Source organism: Channa argus, chromosome 3 (assembly GCF_033026475.1).
Source record: "Channa argus isolate prfri chromosome 3, Channa argus male v1.0, whole genome shotgun sequence".
In the NCBI taxonomy this organism is placed as follows: domain Eukaryota; kingdom Metazoa; phylum Chordata; class Actinopteri; order Anabantiformes; family Channidae; genus Channa; species Channa argus.
The window spans coordinates 12,345,640-12,365,062 of record NC_090199.1 but is presented as its reverse complement, the minus strand read 5'-3'; the positions used below and the strand labels follow the sequence as shown (position 1 = coordinate 12,365,062).

At 38.3% G+C, this 19,423-nt stretch overlaps 1 protein-coding gene across 2 annotated transcripts; it reads right to left on the bottom strand.

The window, feature by feature from the left end:
- Positions 1-3,302: 3,302 nt before the first annotated feature.
- On the bottom strand, positions 3,303-19,365 carry papss1 (3'-phosphoadenosine 5'-phosphosulfate synthase 1). Of its 2 annotated transcripts, none has more exons than XM_067496881.1 (12): positions 19,124-19,365; positions 16,862-16,976; positions 16,532-16,767; positions 15,787-15,925; positions 14,824-14,942; positions 14,361-14,474; positions 14,117-14,228; positions 12,261-12,466; positions 9,663-9,798; positions 8,987-9,255; positions 7,715-7,944; positions 3,303-4,638 (listed from the first exon to the last, which is right to left on the bottom strand). In XM_067496881.1, exons 1-12 carry the CDS (start codon positions 19,181-19,183, stop codon positions 4,500-4,502), a joined length of 1,875 nt encoding a protein of 624 aa, XP_067352982.1. In that variant the 5' UTR covers positions 19,184-19,365; the 3' UTR covers positions 3,303-4,499. The 2 variants fall into 2 exon arrangements, with proteins under 2 accessions (XP_067352982.1, XP_067352983.1); XM_067496882.1 differs by lacking the exon at positions 3,303-4,638 and adding an exon at positions 5,861-6,132.
- Between the last annotated feature and the right edge of the window lie 58 nt (positions 19,366-19,423).

Here is a 19,423-nt window from a genome sequence, read left to right as displayed (position 1 = left end):
TTAGGAGACCTATCACAGAAAGGGGTCTCTCTGGATGCTAAAATAACCTATTTGTATATATTTTAAGAAATACTTATTAATTTAGTCAATCATAATTTTAATTTGTGGATGATGGCTAAGGCCTGGGGAAAAAACTGTAACGATATCTTGGATCTGGAGGCTGATTTTGGAAAATTTAAGTCAATCTACTTTCTAGTTAATACAAAACCATGTGGTGTAAACTCTCTCTCTTGATGACAGGTAAAATATGCTGGTCAGCTCTTAAATCTTATACCCTAATTCATGCAAGCTGTGGGGATGTGCCTGACAGTACAGTTGTTGTTTAAGAGTCTTTCCAGAGTGACATCTGGTTGCCAAAAAGGTGTTTTCCTTTTCTGCTCAGGAATCTTCTTTTGATGTATGGATCAAGTTGAATGTTCTAATATTTTACATTATTGTTGGATTCATTTCTCAAATTGTAATTTCTCAAATGCTGTGGAGCCCCTAAAGTGCATTAAACATCAAGTTTGTCTCACATGAGAAAAATCACAAGCTCACGAGAAAAGTTCCTGGTGGGCACGAGAAAGTATTTCAAACACAACAAACTGGATGCAATCAGTGTTGCAAACCACGTGTCCTGTGCTGCATTTTCCCTCCCTATATGTGCTGGTAACATCATTGGTTCATAAGGTTTTTAAAAATAACATTAAGAGGAGGATGCATTTATTGGAAGAGCTGATTTTAAACACACTGAGACAATGCACTGGATAATTTATACTTTTTATATTTGCAGTAACGCCAGGACCATGCTGACCATTCAGTGTGTAACAATGAGGACCACAGCGTCCCTTGACTTTTAACCATGGTGTGTATGACACTGTTGACTGTTGAGTTTTGCAAAGTAAAGCCTGTTTTTATCATGACCGGCTTTTGAGTGGAACTCAAACCAGATGGAAGGAAATTGGAGATAAATGCAGCTGAAGTGCATGTGAGAGCAGAAACATTTGGTGGTATGTATTGAGACGAGGATGACATCATTGCATGTACTGCATTGAATGCAAGTAGCGTAAAGAGAAAGGTTTTCAACAGCGGCACAATGACTCACGGGGTCTGATTCCTCTCATAAAAATGGTGCATTTATTTTCTCCATTTATTGATAATTTAGTGATAAAAGGTCACTCTCAATATGGTGAAAAAGGATCCATCCACGGCGATGCCTTCAGATGTATGGTTTCATCTGAGCATCAGTGAAAATTCCCCAAATATTATATCTAAAATCATACAAGACTTGAACTCTTCCTATTTGAGAGGCTGAACTATAAATACTAAAATACAGTGTTTAATCAATGGGCTTTGCTGCTGTGCTGCAGACAATTGGACCTGAAAGTATCTTTTTGCTCCTTTTGACTGAATTTGGCTTTAAAGGGTGGAACTTTACAGTGAATGACTGTGGGTTAAAAGGTAAGTGAGTGGAGCAAAAATGGATACGGCGGGTGGTACTTGTAGAGTTCGCCACTTAGTGGCACGGTTCCCACCTGAAGACCCTGATAGCACTCAACCACATGTATATCTTGGTGTCATGTGAGGTTGATGTGCTTAGAGAGGTGACAGAAGCATGTTTTAACGGTGCACTGGCCAGTCTGGTTAAGTAATTACATGAGGATAATGGCTGCACATTTAAGCAGCTTCAGGTAAAACGGACACCTGAACCAACGTAGCAAACCATAGTAGTCGATTACGCTGAGTATTAAGGATTATTAAAAGATAAGTAATTCGTAACATTTAATGTCACAAGAAGCTTCCTCTAACCTTTGGCCTATTCAACTGTGTGTTGTTAGGCACAGTAATCTTATAGTATTTGAGAGGGTTTAGTTTATGTGTAAGCTTTTCATGTATGTGAAAAATGTCTTCATATTTGTAAGTTGGTAAATAACTTTACATAAAGAGAAGCTGAACTCAAAATCTTACACTATGAACTGCAATTTCCCACATGCATCAGAACTCTTCTAAAAATTTAGCAGGAAACTATGGCGGTTGTAAAATATGATCATTGCATTAAAAGTAGATTGCAATATTTTGAAACAGAATTGACTGTTTCCTCAAAACAAGTCACTTAAACCCTAATGGACACCAACAAGCATAAAGCCCTTAATTTATATTTATATATTTATAATTAATTTATGGCCCTTATTTTGTTTTTCTACAAACAACACCCACATAAATCAAAGTCTTTGACCCACTATGATTGTAATACTAGTGTGGCCTCAAACATCCAACACTACAAACATCCTGCAGTTTCAGTGTCTATGATGTAATTTCTGTCTAAATTCTGAACAGTCTTTCAAGTTGAAATGAAGTGTTGCAGGTGAATGGACAACTCATGTAAACTGTACGGGGGGGACATGACTAATCCTTCTGGCACCTTCAACCATTGTTTCTGGCAGCATGCCACAGTGTAACAACACCCTCAGAGGGATGTGAGATTTCAAAGCCTAATCAGATTATGGATTAAAATACACAGTGCATCCTAAAAGAAAGATAAGGAGGTTGAGGGTAGACATTGTAACAGACACCTGCATTACCCAGAATGCACTGATCTCCTCCAGACAGTTAAAAGAACAACAAAAATCATTTGATCATTTTCTGTGTTGAAGAAAGAAAAAGGTCTTCCTTTTGAAGTGGTATCGAGGTCCCAGCTTGATTACCATTTGAGATTAAACAAGATCTGCCAGAAGGTAGAAAACTTGGTTCTGGCATGTCTCTCCATTACATCTTGGAGTTGGATTAGATGAAGTATCCAGAATATTTCTGACAAAGCTTGTGCTTGTGTTTAACCCTGGTTGTCCCACTCTCACTGCATCTGGGGGCCAGCTGCAGCTCTTTGTATACAGTGTGGGTGTCTTGAGTCTGATGAGGGGCACTAGAAAGTCAGGCTCATTAAATATACAGCTGATTGTCCAAATAAGAGGTCAAAAAGGGTTCCCACAAGCAGGACCCATGAAATCAAATTTAATTTTGAAAAAAAAAAAAAAAAAAAGTACTGTTCGTGTAGATGACAAAGTGCACTTAAAGAGCAGAAAGACTTGAAGCGATTGAGTGGTTATTTGATTTTGAAGTGAAAGTGAGATAAAAAGTAGCTAAAGGTTGATGATGTCCCTGCAATTTTAGTTTCTAAAATACATCACAATTCGTGCTCTCATAAATTAGGTTGAAGTCTTTGAATGTGTCTTATGTATTTAAATGGCTTTGGTGTGCTTCATATGGAGGAGATCACATCACACAGTCTTTGAAACAAAAATTAAAGAAAGAAAAAGTAAACAAGATTGTTCTTTGTTAAAAATGTTTTACTGGACAAAGATGATAATATCTGATCCCTTGATGGTAACCACCAAACAACTGATTATACAAATTATTACAAATGAGATATCAGATGGAAAATATTAGCAAACTATGAGGAAAAAAATACAAACGATAAAAACTGAAAAACAGAATATGTCAACACTGTTCTGAGAAAAGGTACCAAAACTACATGCACACAGTTGGTTGGTTAGAATGTCATGACAAAATAAATAGACTAAAAATAACACATAGAAGGTTAAGTCTGTATAAACATCTTTAATGCTTATCGGTTTCGCAGAGACTTTTTTTTACCTACTGGATCATTTAAGTGTAACAACAGGGGCAAGAAGCAAATGTGTGTGCATGTGGTTGTGTAAACTAAACCATGGCTGAGAGGAAATTTTAGCCAGTCCTCACAACATCAAAAACCTGTTGGAGGGTTAAGACATAAGGACAAAATTCCATTGTGATTACGTATGACGTTGTGATGGTTAAGATTAGGGTAAGGGAGGTAGGAAAATGCATTGTCAAACTGTGTCCTTATTACCACAGGAAATCCAACATGTGTGTTCCAATTCGAACAAGACGTCATGTGAACACTTTTTAAAGACCAAGGCACTCAACCTGCAAATACTTGCACACACCAAATTGAGCAACTGTCACCGCTACTTGCAAATATACAGTACAGTATAGTACAAAACAACTTGTTTGGGGTTCAGGAGTGTGTTAAATTAACTCTGGCAGGTATGGCAACTTTTGAACTGTGGACACCAAACATAATCCACATTTTCCCCACTTATTTTAGGTACCGGTCAACAGTACTTTTAATCTTTTTCTAAGTTAAATTTTTTTTTTTTAAACACAATATTTTTGTAACAAGTCACCAGAACATATTGATGAAGTCAGTAACAAAACACACACCTACTGTGAGACCATTTTTGTTCGTTCTTTTGAAAAACAAACTTGCAGCTTTGTTTCACAGTAAGTTTAGTTAAATAATGAATAAAGTTTAAACAAATGGGATACAACTCAAAGCAGATCAGTTGTGTGAGTAGCCGTGGAGCACAAGTGTGACAAGGACAGAAGCTGGAACATGGTTTGTGATAATGGCTGAGTGGTCCCCACATTCGTCATTTTAAACACAATGAGAAACCAACGTGTTTTCAGATTTTAGGTGATCTTTAGGCCTTTTCCAGTGACTTATAGTATTCTTTCAGCACAGCCCAAGCCTTCGGTGCCATGAAGCCGTCAGGAGGATTGTCTCCCTCACGTGCCATTTTACGCATGCGTGTGCCCGAGATGAAATCATAGTCTTCATGTCTACAATAAAAAAAATAAAAAATAAAAAAACAAACTGTGAGTCATGTTTCAAATCAACAAAAGATCGATTATGAGCCAACAATAACTCTGTGCTGCTATGGAATAAAGGGCTTCCAGTTAGCATTTCTACAAACCAAAACAAAGTACTTAAATGACTTCCCATCCAATGCAGTGCAATGATCATTTGTGTATGAAAGTGCTCTTTGCCAAACTCTACATTTCATATGCTGACCATATCTGGCAGCTGTTATCCTCAAATCACCATGGCCAGAAAAATGCTATTGCAAAAGTGAGGCCAGTACAGCTGCCTCAGCATTTGTAATGTATACACCTACACCTGTTAATGCTCAGTTTTGAAGATGAATTTCCAAACTCTTGGTAAAATGTAACACCCAACTTTCTGATCCTAATATATGGGTAAATACACTAAAACCAGAGATTTCCAGAGAACATCCTCAGTGTCAGTATTGTGGCTGATCCACATATATTTTATTAGACAAACTATTGTTGTTTTTGGTGTCCGTGTGAGGAGAAATTACTTATTGATTAGAGAGAGCTGAACGCTGAGTTTGTCAATGTCTGTGAGTGTGTGTCAATGTTTAAACTCTGACACAAGCTATCATGAACAGGTGCTGAGGATTTGACTTCTTTTATTCAAATAATTTAAGCTCATATACATTTGTATTTTTGTCCCAGAATCTTTAATCAATTAATCCCTGAAAACATTTACTCTTGGTAAATGTACAGAGAGGACACCGTCTTAACAGATCACAATATTAAAGTCCAAAAACCCTAAGAAATTAAAACATACATAAGTGTAAATACTTAATTTACAAAAACTGCAGTGTTAGTTCAAATTTCAAGTAAAAACCTACGTTAGGACTTTAGGGAGTTACAGAATACTGGTAAACAACCTAAATAATTGTTGACAAGAAAGAAAACGTTCTTTCCAATAATAGACAAGTCTTCCCACCCCTCTCTTTATGACTGAAAGATTCCCACTGCACAGAGTTCACCTCGTTCAAAAAGGATATGAACAACTTGTTTAAAGCAAGATGCCAAATACAGTCATGTTCTCTAAGCAGTGCAGAGCAGAGCACTGGCACAATTTCACATCTTTCTTCCTTATCTATAAATTACTGTCAGGGATAATCAAGACAGTTTTCAGACATCTTGTTAGCAGATATTTACACATCTTCTCTGAGCTTACATTCAGAGAGGCTCAAACCCCTGCTGTTTATGGAGGAAAATTGTTGTCACATGACACACAGAACATCTTGTGGCGCTGAAACATTGAAAATATGTGAAGGAGAAGACCTAGCATTTCACATGGCGTGAGGTAAGGGAGCTCGAGGCAAATTCTTCCGAGAACATTTTTATACAGCTTCAAATTAGAAACAGATTGCTGTGATCTGAGCCATTACGCTTTAAAGATAGAGGTATTGCTGGTGATTGGGCAAAGCATCCATATTCCTCCTGAAACCTGGCAAGGTGCTGTGAATGTGAAAGAGAATGGAATGCCATAAATATGAGTTAGTGTTGGAGCCTTTGAAAATCCAGGTTTTTGCCTGCATTTGCTCCCCAGCCTTAAAGAATAGCAAATGATAGGCTCAATTTTATTTCATAAGAAAATAGCATATTTTGCTTTGGATTGACTTACATGACTGAGTCTGAAATGTGAGTAAAAGTTTTTCAAAGTCAGTGGTTGAATTTTCAAGTTTTAAAACTACTGCTACATAATTATATTATGTCCTTGCATATAGTAGCATTGATCTAGTCTATACAAAATTTTCTTACACAGTAATTGTGATAAACAGTTTATTTTTGTACACTATTTTATTCTTTTATTTTCCTGGATCTTTTTTCACGACACACTCTTTGCAGTGAAAAAGACAATCTGGTTTCTATAACTTCAGAGGACATAACATTAACTTACATTCATTTCCTGGAGACTTACACTCTACTCAAAACCACCCAGTCATTGGATGAAGCAGTAAGAGTCATCGAGACACATTCATTTCCCCTAACCCCCTGACCCTCACCCCAAACATATGCTAATTCTAAACCAAGTCATCAGACTAAAATTCATAAAACCATGTCCTCATGAGCAAATGTGTAGTCAGATTTAAGTTCCTATAGTTTGAGTAAGATCTGGTGTGTAAACACACACACACACACACACACACACACACCTATTACTAGTGCACATGAAACAGTTTGAATAATTAAATCGCAAACATTTATTTATATTTTATTGTTTTCTATCCAAGGCACTAATAGTGTAATAGAACACAATATAATTTATAATTAAATCTGGGTAAAAACTGTAGAACAAACTTATGAAAGTGTTTCAAATGCAGATGAGGAAATCATTTTTTTTCCCTTGTTTGGCTAAGTCATCATTTCAAAGCCATGAAAACCTAAACAAATTTCTGCTAATAAACAAACTATTTATAGCAGCACTGTTACCTCCTCCCACAAAATACTTGATGTTACCACTTAGCAATTGAGTTTGGATTTATCATCATAAATATGCATCATGGAAAACGAAGCAAATCTGATGATTAGTCTGGCCATATTTAGTTTTACATTCTTGGCCAAACACAACTACAGTTGCATAACTTGACGGTGGAGGCTGCATTGAACCCGGGGGAGAGGCAGTGGGATTGCATGACTTTTGTTAGTCGTCATGTGCAGTGTCCATATACAGGCTCTAATTAATGGCAGGTCTCTGTAATTTTTAAGCAACATCAAAGCTCATAAGAGTCTACAAAACTTTTGTGTTTAAAAAAAAAAAACTATTCCTGTTATTCTTGGCATGTATTGTAGATAAAGAGGAAATAAAACAGATGAAAGGGATATTTTTTTTTTTTTTAAAACAAGACAAACCTAATGAGTAATTAGAGCATGTCTGTTTAGGCTGTTGGCTCTAATTTGCCTAAATGTGAGGTATTGTTATGAATTAAATCTACAAATAAGCTATTTAAATTTACTGTGAGACAGCACTTTAATGCTAGACTCAAACTACTTCTGTTAGACTTTCGCAGGTTTTAGAGAATAAAACATGAGTACTCACTTTTTGGGGTCATAGAAGTCCATTGCTTTTTTGACCTTGTTGTAGGCAGCAACCTTAAAAGGCACAATCTCCAGGGTGATGAGGCCGGGGGCCATGGTGAGGACCTTAGCCCCGTGAGTGGGTTCATACAAGTCTTTCCCTGTGTTAGGGTGGGGCATGCCTGCAGGGTCACGGCCCACAATGTAGAAGTTGGCACCAGCCACCATTCGAGCTCTGCAATGCCACTGAACCTGTGGAAACAATAGATGTTTAGCACACATTGAAAGGGCTCACTTTAATAAGCTACAGAGAGAAGTATCATTTCACCACACATTTATTAAACAATATTGACACACTGTAAATGGTGAACATGACTTTTTGCAAAGTTGTTTTGGTTTGTTTGTTCCCCATCTCCACCGTTCTTGTTCTAGCGGAGCAAGATATCAGTGCATTTGAGCCTTTTAAAAGATTGTGGACTTTGCGTGCATAATGTGATTGCTAGGAAATAACAGAGCAGTTAGTTCAAATTGTTGGCCTGAAAAGAATGTGTGAAATTGGATGGAAGTGATCTAAACAACTGCAACAAATCTTAAAAAACAAAAACAAAAGACAGAGTCATATATTGTTCTGTTTTACATTGCCAATATAGCTAATTGCACAATTCTAACCCTAGCTCCACATTACTATTACTACTGTCCTGTTCCCTGTTCATGCAGTTCGGGTTTTGGGTTTACATCATGCTTACAAGGACTGATTTCAGCTCAAGTGGCAACAGGAAAGGTCTGACAAAGGTGAACACTAACTGGAAGTGGAAAGGTCGTTTTACTATACTTGAGTGACAGGAAGACCAAGGGCATGTGTTATTTTAAGGGGTAAACATGATACTAAGGCTGTAGCTGAGTCTGACTCTCTAAAACACATATTCAAAATTACAAACTGAATAATTTCACTGCCTAACATCCACCAGCCTCCAATCTGCTTTCAATCATTTTCACCATAACTTTCCCATTATCATAAGTGAATGATTAAAAGATTCCCAGCTACACAGCTACTCTCAGTCACACAGAGAGTTTTGTGCATGGTATGGGAACACTAAACAGAGTGCCTCAAGTCAATTGTAAATCCCATTTCCTGCCATTTATCACTCTCAAAAATGTGCAGACATCAAGTATGTGACAATCCTTCTCCCTGTGTCTGTTGTCATTACAATGCTGGAATTTTGTTCCCTGTCGATTTTGAGGAAGGAAACCACAAAAATGTAACTGCAGATACTACATTCTTCATAATTATTACCTCGGTCGGTCCTGCATACATCATGGGGGAGGGGAAGATAGCAACAATGGTTGAATCTGGATTTAGGATGCCCTCCTCCAGAACAGCAGCATGCTGCTTCATTCGCCAGGGGAGAGGCACATCGTCGTCCTTGGTCCAACCTCCAAGTGGGTGGAGCAGCAGAACAGGCCTGCGGTAGCCCCGTTCGATGAGACGCTTGTGGGTGTCCTGCATCAGAAGAGCGTGCCCGTTGTGGACTGGGTTGCGGAGCTGGAAGGCAAATACAGCATCTGAAATAAGAGAAAGGGGTTGGTTATAATGAGAAGAAACACATCTGAACACAGTTGTACAAGACAAACAAAAGGCCACAGTGTACCCAGGGATAATGAAGTAGCTAAGTACCCGGCCACTGAAACCACATACAGCCCGTCTTCTCATTAGTGAATGGTTGGATCAGAGCTTTCTCTCATGTGACCTTTCTACTCTGATGCCTCCTTTTCCAAAGTTTAAACAACAAATAATAATAACAGAAGATGAGTTGACTTCCCAGAGTTCTCTGCTAACACCTAAAATGGTGTCATTTATAAATATTGTGACGTCCCTGTCCATCTAACAGTGCATGGATCAAGATTTTCCAAACATTTTATTTTAGTTCAGACAGAAAATAAACAAGAACCAAAGGAACTTTGCTCCAGACCTGCATTCATTTCTTTAAACTTCTGTTTGAGATCATTAGGTGTCAGTCGGTATTGGTCGAGTCCATCGTTCCAGTAGATCCTGTCCAGAACCTGCAGATCTCCACCGACCAGCCAGTCACCACTTTCCATTACCATCTGAAATAGAAGTCACAGTGAGCATGACAGTGAACACAACTCCAACATAATCCAGACAGTGTGGTCGATAAAAACTTCACTGTGCCGGAAGCACACCAGCATGAATTCTAATAAACTCCCAGGAGTTATTACCCAGTTGCAACAGAGCAGCATAAATCAAAGTATATGTGTCATTTAACAGTCGACAAAACACTGCCAAGCCGACTCTCCTGCCTCTGGCCACATCTACTACCTTAATTTTAACAACAGAGCAGAGACAACATCAGATTGTATTCCACCAAAAAAAAAAAAAAAAAAAAAAACTGGTAATGAGCCCATGACCACGTTGGGAGAGAATATTTTCCCCTCATGAGATTAATCCAACAATGTCACCGAAGTACTCAGGCTCCAGGCAAAGGCTCCTATTGTTTCAGGCAATATCTTGTGCCTGCCTCTTGTGGCATTTATGAGACCATAGCTAGAGTTACTGAAAACACTGGCCTGTGGGATGTTAATGTGATACAAAGTGACAATTCTCTACAGGCTCAGTAATATAAAAAAAAAAAAAAACAAGCACAGCCAAAGCACAAGGACACAAGGAGTAACTCAAAACAAAGGCTACAGATGAAACCTGAAGTGGGAAGGTGCTTCAAAAAGCAGATTTGGAAGTTAAGAAAAGAATAAATTAAACATGTGACTTATGCATTTGCATGTAATTTTAGTTGTATTTTTTAGTACCGAATGATTTCGGTTTCAGATCTGGCTAACTATACATTAAACATTTTTTTTTTTATTAATTTATAATTTCAAAAATGTTCTCCATTTTCCATAACTTCAATTAATCCAGCCTGTCTACTCTTGGCCTGAGAAGAGTCATGAAAGATGCTTTGACAGTCTTTTTCTTTAGAGGAACAACTTTTTCCCCCGACATACAGTAAGTGAATGGAAAACATAATGTCTGTGAGGATAAATCAAAGGAGCAGGCCTACGTGAACACATGTGCTACACTAAAATACTCCAGCATTTCACGTGTGAAGGGACCCTGGTCTAATAAACAGCCACTAGAGCATAGTTTCCGACGACAGAGAGAGGAAGGCTCCTAACTGACTGATGGACAATGGGTAAATATTAAAAGTGGATTAACTAAATGTAATATGAAACTGGTCATTTCTAACTAGAAAGAAAAATAATATATAGCTACAAAGTCGAAAGTGTGCTGACAGGCTGACTCTCGCATGGGGACTTAAACATACACAAATGTAAATATACAAACATTCTTTAATGAGTGACACCTTAAACGCTTCAAACTGAACACATGTTCAGCTGTGAGTGGTTAGTGTGGATAAATAACAGTTGTGGAAATACACAGTTTAAAGCTAAATACTGGAGAGTCATGGTACCAATTAATGAAACGTGCAGTCTTCTGCATTTTAAATACACAGCCTAGCCAAACAAGGCGAGATTTAAAAAAAAAGATATCAAAAGATTCAACTTTATCTCCAGCCTTTTACATCGGCAGCGTGTTACCTGCAAAGGCTTTAAAATGAGCCAGTGAGCTTTACAACAAGGGAAGGGAAATAATTAGACCAACAGCACCAATCCTGAAAACAATAAGATTTCAAATTAGCCATTTTTTTAATGCAACCTTTCTTGCAGATGGAGCAACAGATAAAGTACATCTGACCAGTGTCTTCTCTGCAACACCAGACACTTCCGTTCTTTTTACAGCTATAAGCCAATGCCACTTTTCCGCAGGATCATTTCAGGACGTTATCTCGCCACTGAGTCTACCTGAGCCTCACTGCAGTCAATAGGACACAGATGGAAACAATTCCCGGGTTTAATTGGACAAGGGTTGTGTGAGCTGGAGGGTGGAAGCTGGCAGGGAATCCACAATCTGTTCAGATGAGAAGTACAATCTCAAACACATTTATTGGAGTCTGATTGAGAGATTCGGCATCCAAATATAACACCTGCAAAATGAGGGTGGACCAAGAAGATCAAGTGATTACTCTGGGCGTATTGACAGACTGTGAGAAAATCTTGACTCCTCAACCTATTCTGTCTTTCCATAAGCAATGTGAAAAGGACAGCTCGAGTCTGTGTTCCATCAGTGTCGAATCCAGGGAGGCAGTTTGCTTTTACGCAGAGTGTTTATCACATAGCACACTGAGGAAGACCATCTGCAGATGCTGTTCATTAGTGTCACCAAGGTTGAGCTGGGTTTTTTGTTTTTTACACAACACAGATTTAGACTATAGGCTAATAAATAGAACACTCATCTTTCTGTCTCTTTCCCCACACAAAAGACTGCTGAGGGACTGCCATGCTTTTTGCACCTTGCTGCACTACAGCTAGAGGACTCCTATTGTAATCTAAATTTGTTGGCATCATAATACAGAGATACATAGATAAATACAGTGTTTTAAATTTTGTGTTAGAAATCAAACAATGTCCCTGAATGTGTCAGGTCAGACTTGTACCTTGATGTAGGGATGGTCCTTACAAGTGGTGCCCCACTGGCGAGCACAGCGCTCTTCTTTGCGGTGTTCATAAAACTCAGGGTTGCGAAGGATTGCAACTCGTCTGCCCTCGTACACAAGGGCCATGGCTGTCACACCATCTAAACGCTCTTTATCTGCAGTAGAAATTGGCAGCACTACAGGCACCGACAGGTTGATGATGCCACCTATGATGAGGAAGAAATAAATCAATGTGTTTGAAGGGAAAAGGCACATTTGCACAGAGGAAAATACATTAGGATCATAACCAACACAAAATTTTCTAAAATTATAACAAATCTTTTTGCTAAATAGCAAATATATGCTAAGCCACAAGCTGCAATTTAAGAAGAGGAGATGAAAATCCCATCTTAAGCTAAACTGGATCTTGGCCTTTCTTGCTGTAATACAATCTATGCAGAGACAGCCTTCTGTTGGCACCTCATTATGTTGTCCAGGTTGATGAAAATGTGAACAGCACTCAGTTCTCATCAAACAAAATCAAGTACTATAAAGACAAGAGGGGACGCTGACTGCTGCTGCTCCCGCCCTCCACTGGACCCTCGCTCCTGGTCCCCTCGGTCACAGTGTAAAGCTTACAGCTGGTTTGAGTAAAAATCAGACTCGCATAAGCCTGCCAAATGTCCAAATGAGGAAGACACTAGCTTTAATTTGGATTTCTGAATATTTTTGCCAACTATTTGACACAAACATTCCTTTCTCTGCTTTGGATGCAGTTGGTGTCTTATAATGTGGGTAATTAATCATTTCACTGTGATATCTTTTTGTCACTGTCAAATCCCTGGGAGGAAGTGAAAATGGACAAATGGTGGTGTATGGTGTCAATCAATACAGTAGCCTCTCTCTTTGCATCCCTCTCCTTCAGGACACACTGGAAAGTGGAGAGAAAGATTTTTCCATCAGTCAATACATATTTCTTCCTCTATCTAGTCAGCTCAGTTTCTCTGATGAGCCATACCATCTTTCCTGAGAAAGAACTTAACTTGTCTATGATTTTGTTCTAACTGAACACTTAACCTTCATGGAGAACAGAGGTCAGAATATAGATCTGTCAAAGGCTGAGAATGATATTACTGACTGTCTCAACTTTCAATTTCTTTCTTTTGTTTTTTTTATTTCACTAGGTGTATTTACAAACAGCACATAACAAGGGCTGTTTAGTCATATGCACAAATAAAATTAAAGTGACTTTAATTTTTACTTAAATGGGTGAGAAATGGTGTTACCCGGAGACTATGCCCAATATTTTAAACTGCCAAAACAGCCATTACAGGGCCCACGGTGCCAACACAACCATTATTCAGAATCTACAGTTAAATCAGATTTACTTCTGATTATGTCATCAAGTCATTCTGTAAACTAGTGCATCGATGCTGTATAATGGAGTACTATTTTTGCATGTTAGCCCATAAAGAGAAGCTTGTTTCAGCCTATCAGTACATCCAGCAGTGCAGACATATATACTGCAGCTTGCAGTGATACGCGCAAGGAATATTTGTTAATCTAATTTAGTTCTCCATTTAATCAAGAGTGTTAACTTTTTATTCAAATATTAATACACCGAGGAACACTGAGGTTCAAAGGAAAGAGTTGACAATACTGAAATATCAAATTACAGACACTTAAACTATTACCACAGGGTTAATTCCTTAGGATGGGCTGACTAAGAGCATCTTGGTGTTCAGTATTTTTAAAAAGAAACAGGGCATAATTTAATTTCTTGTATATTTTGGGATAAAAATGGTGATGGTGGTGCCAGGAAACCGATATTTTAAATATAAATGTCAGAGATTGATTGAAGTGAATGATTTTCTTACCGTCCAGAAGACAGTCAAAATGAAGACACTGTAAATACTCTCTCTCCCTCATAAAACCATTTAGAGGGGTCGCCCATCCTTCAGCTAGTACCTGCACCCACTGCATGTCCACCTAAGCATCATACACATGATTAGAGATGGTACATAAGAAGTGACAGACAAATTGTATTGGTAGAAAAATTACTAATGAATGCTATAAATATGCTAAAACTCTCTATTTACTAGCAGTAAAGTCCAGAGGCACCTTGCTAATTTGCACAGCAGGCAGAGTCTCTGCATCAGCTTTAGCCAGATCCAGTTTGTTCTCCTGAACGTACAGATCTTTCACTTCATGAAATGCATCTATGGGAACTATATCCTGCACAATAAAAAGACAGTGATCATAATTATTCTCAATAAATCTTTAGAAAACATCTTGCATGACGTACGACTTTGATAGTGTTTTTAGGATATTCTCAAAGCAAAGTGTGTACACAGTGGATATGGTGAGGTCAAAAGCTATACAATTATGAGGCTTTACTGACCTCTAGTGGCAAATGCGAGTATGACAGCGCTGTTCTGTATTTTAAGTCTGAAGGTAAAGCATCTAGCTATTACTTTAATGGTCATGCAAATATTCTTTTAAGGGGACATAGCTGAATAGCAGCAGGCAATTCTAAATTGGATAAACATATTTTAAAAATGTCTCAGCAAGACAGGCCTCTCACCCTCTCCTGAAGCAGATCAATAAGCTGTTGTATGCATTCATTCACACTGCAGGAGTCAGTCTTTAGTACCAGCTCTGGGGCCTCCGGCTTCTCGTACTCTGAGTCAATTCCTGTGAAACCTGATGAAGAAGACACAGAAGAGAATGCCAACATCATATTTTATGTATTCAATTGTATGGAATATTTTTCATAGCATATTGCCCAAACAACAACATTTATACTCCAGATATTTTTGTTTCTCTTGAAATAATTTAAATCCCTGTCACAACCAATATACACGATACATGAATGAATGCACAAGTGGAGTAATAAGAATTGCAGCCAGGAAATATCCACTGACTGGAAAGCAGTAACTCAATAAATTAAATTAAAGTGGTTTAAAGCACATCACCAGAAACAGATTGGGCGGAAATTCAAACAATTTCTCAGCAACCTTAGACTGAAGGGAAACTTTAAGTCTGCACGACAAAAATTGGTGAGACAATGTTGCACCACATAGGAAATAGTTGCTGTAAGAAATACTTCCTACATACAGTGAAAAATGACTAATATGATTATATAACAGTGATCCTTGAACGTTTGAGAAGCATTTACAATTTACAGTGAAAATGTAATAAACATAGATAAAAAGGAACCCAATTCAAACATTTTTTAAATTACTAAACTTATTAATTTGTTTATTGTGGAAAAATACCCTACTTTTATATCTGTGTGAGAAAAACATTTTCACAATTATTATGACTGATGACTGACTCATTATAAAAATCAATAAGCACAGTGTTGTAATTTGTTTTCACTCAAATGTTTTGCCTTCAGCCTACCCCACCCAAAAAACAGTTTTGAGGCATTGTGTTATTAAAAAACACATGTCTTTGTAAGCCCAAATATGAAGTGTAGAATACAGCAAGAGTCTTGATACACTGACTGCAATACTGCCATTAACAGTGTTAAACCATAATCCACCTCTTATTTCCCCTGCTCTGGCCCTCTTGTACAGCCCCTTCACATCCCTCTGCTCGCAGACATCCAGTGGTGCATCCACAAACACCTCAAAGAAAGGCAGCCCTGCAGCCTCATGAATCTTCCTGGCATTGACACGATCCTGAGAAACAATAACAAAATGCAGAGAACACACTTAACTTAGTCAAACTGTTAAAAATGTTACGTTATTAAAGAACCCTAGTTTTTTTTTTTTTTTATTAAACAGAGCTTTTCGTTTTCTAATGGAAGAAAAAAACATTTACTGATTAATGACTTTATTGGTTAATTAAATCAACTCCTGTTGCAGCAAGCACCGGTCAGAACTGCCTTCCAATAACAAAAAATGAGAAGAGAGAAAAACAACCCTAATAATCACTCCTTCATAGCAATTAAAGGAAATCATACAATCCAAAACCTAGATCGGAATAATTTTAGATAGCATTTTCAAAGTTACATTGATAAATGTACTTTCTAAAAATCAAATACGGACCAGAATGGTTTGAATTCAGGGCAAGAAAACGTAAAATCCTGCCATCAACAGGCATATTGTGGTACAACTTTCTATTCTAGTTTTGCAACTAGCATCAACAATTTCAATAAAAATTATAAAAAAGAAAGAATGCAACGAGAAAGAATGTATTTAAACATAGTTTAACAAAGCCCGTGTAAAAGAATGGGAGCCAAATTGACTATGGTTTCAACCTCTGATGCTTTCTGAGAAACTCACTCTGCCATAGGGAGAGATAAAGCTGGCAATGCAGACCAGCCCAGCATCAGCAAAAAGCCGGGCCACCTCAGCAATGCGTCGAATGTTCTCCTCACGGTCCTCTGGGCTGAAACCCAGATTCTTGTTCAGGCCCTGGCGGATGTTGTCCCCATCGAGAGTGTAGCAGGGAATACCATGGCACACCAGGTACTCCTCCAAAGCCATGCTCACTGTGGTCTTTCCTGCACCAGACAATCCTTTACATAGAGGAAAACATGATTATTAAAAAAAACTCTACACACCCTTATAATCATTAAGTACTCTTTGATGTGTGTTTTTATAGCATCTTACCAGTCAGCCAAACAGTGCATCCTCTGAAGCCTCCTCTAGTGCCCACAACCTGCCCACGCTTGTTTCGGCTGACATGGTGAGCTTGATAGGTGACATTAGTTGCACGTTGCATTCCCTGAAAATGATTAAGGTTTATTGTTAATTCAAGTCATCTCAATGCAGTACAATTATGCAAATATTGGGGAGGCTCAACATTTAAAATGATTAAATAAGCTGAAAATAAATAAGCTCCACAATGATAATTTTAGAAAGCTTCACGGAAGGAAGGAAAAATGTGCTTACTCAGAAACACTACGTTTCTCTAACGATTGTATGCAATAAATGTTTGCAATAAATGTTTTTCATTTTCCATTATCAGTCACAGTCTTTTTGTACATTTTGCATTTATTTTGCATTATAAATGTATGTTAAAGTGGAAAAAAAAGCTATTTTAGCCATTCAATCTACACACAATAGCACATAAAAACAAAGTGAAAACATCTTTTTATCCATCTAGCAATTATTTCTCATTGCTTTTCCTGTTCAGGGTTGTGGGGGTGCTGGAGGCTATACTATTCATTGTGTGATAGGTGGGGTACATCCTGCACAGGTCTACAGTTGATTTCAGGGCCACCATGAAGAGACACCCATTCACGTTCACATTCACACCTATGGGCAGCTTAGAAAATTAACCTGCATGTCTTTGACTGTAGGAGGAAAACCCAGGCAAGCACGGAGAACAGGAAAACTCCACAAAGAAAGGCCACAGTCGGCCAAGATTCAATCTGGGGACCTTCTAGCTGTGAGGTGGCAGCTCTAACAACTCCACCGAAGTACTGCCCCATATTTGTATTTTGCACATTAAAAAAAATAAAAAATTCAAAATGGAAGTCTCTCATTTAAATACGTATTAGTAACTCAATACTTTGAAATTATAGCTCAGGAACTTCTTGTGTCTCTACAACCTCTATTTGAGCCCCCATTTGTTGGGGTTTGATTCTACCCACCAAATCCTCTCAAGCTCTACTAGATCAGATAATAAGGGTCTGTGAAATGCCACGAGTTTAAGTCTGAGTTTTCATTGGACCACTCAAAGACAGTCAGAGACTTGTCCTGAAGAAAGTATTGTTTTGGATCATGCTCATATTCAAAGGTTAACCACAGTCCAAGTCGCAGATCTCATACACTCTGGAGCAAGTCTTGTGTGTATTTGTCTGCAATCATCTTTCTCTATCATTGCTGCTAAGAAACCCATGATGCTAAAAACACAATGCTTTAATAAAGATTGTCGCGTTTGCCAGTCTTAATGCTTGAAGTTCTGTCCAAATTGATTACAATCTGTGATAGGATATGCCGTGGAGATAGTTTAATAGTAAATAAAAGATTTCTTTTTAAATTTTAAGTAATTTGTTGGATTTTGGAAACCAATTATATTTTTAACCTCGATGATTGCAAACACTTTTAGTGCAAAGTAGTTTTACAGTGTTTTTGTTTGTTTTTAGTTAAAGGTAAACTTCACCACATTTTAACTTGCTCCCCATGGCTTTAGTTTAGGATTTAAATACACAATAATGCTTTTAAACTTCTCTCTGACTTCCTTGTAATATTTCTCGTCTTCTGGCTAAAAAATGCCTCCAGATGGCATCACCTGGAGGAGTTTTACATCATTAGAAGTTCAGATAATATCACATGGGGGAGCTGGAAAAGCAGGTTGACCAAGATCACAACTTCCATAGTGTGAGCAGCGAGATGACATAATCTGAACTGAAGGTTCCTCCTAGTGATGTCATCTGGGGGCATTTTTCAGCCGGAAGAAGAGAGAAATTTTAATATAGGAAGTCAGAGAGATGTTTAAACACATTATTATATATTTACAGCCTAAACTAAAGCTATGGGGAGCAAGTTGAACATTGGTCAAGTTGTCCGTTGAGCAATTAACTAACATGTGTGCACGAAGCTGCAAGTTGCACACAAAAAAAGTTCTCTAAACACTATTTTAATGACACTGATGCTGAAAACATCAAGAGTTGTGTTAGCACAGCTACAAGGACATTAGTTAACAAGCCGATGCTGATGCAGTACCTACAAGATGCATTTTCTCGGCGCAACTATGGCAGCTAGAATTTGAATGAAGAGCTAGCTTTGCCTAAAATACCAGTGGATATACAGATATGTAGCTAATTACCCTCCCAGTTAGCATGTTAGCTCATTAGCCGCCGACTGCTGGAGGAAAACGGACGCGGTGATGCGCTGAATTAACACAACTTGGCAAAGAAAACTCACCCAGTTCTGAGCAGCGTTGCTAAGCTTCGGTTTCTTACTCGAGTTCCCAAACGTCTCCATGTCTGGTAGCAGTCAGCGGCGGATTTAACCGACTTTACCCTTTAATACACACACAACAGTAAACTATAAGTCCACTAATGCAGGTATCTCTTTAATTTGGTGACCACAGGTATCTTCCGTCAATGGAGAAGCCCGGAGCCGAAGAGCTTGGCACAGCAACCGGGAAGAGCTTTCCTAGCAGCCACGTCACCGGCGACGTAGTGACGTATCCCTTAGCGTGAGGTCGGGTGATAGAAAGCC

Coding starts and splice junctions, on each gene's coding strand:
- papss1 (XM_067496881.1), bottom strand. CDS start 19,183: ATGGAGACGTTTGGGAACTCGAGTAAGAAACCGAAGCTTAGCAACGCT. Junction 14,229..14,360: donor CTGCTGTGCAAATTAGCAAG/GTGCCTCTGGAC, acceptor TATGATGCTTAG/GTGGACATGCAGTGGGTGCA. Junction 9,799..12,260: donor AGGACCATCCCTACATCAAG/GTACAAGTCTGA, acceptor CTTCTATTTCAG/ATGGTAATGGAAAGTGGTGA.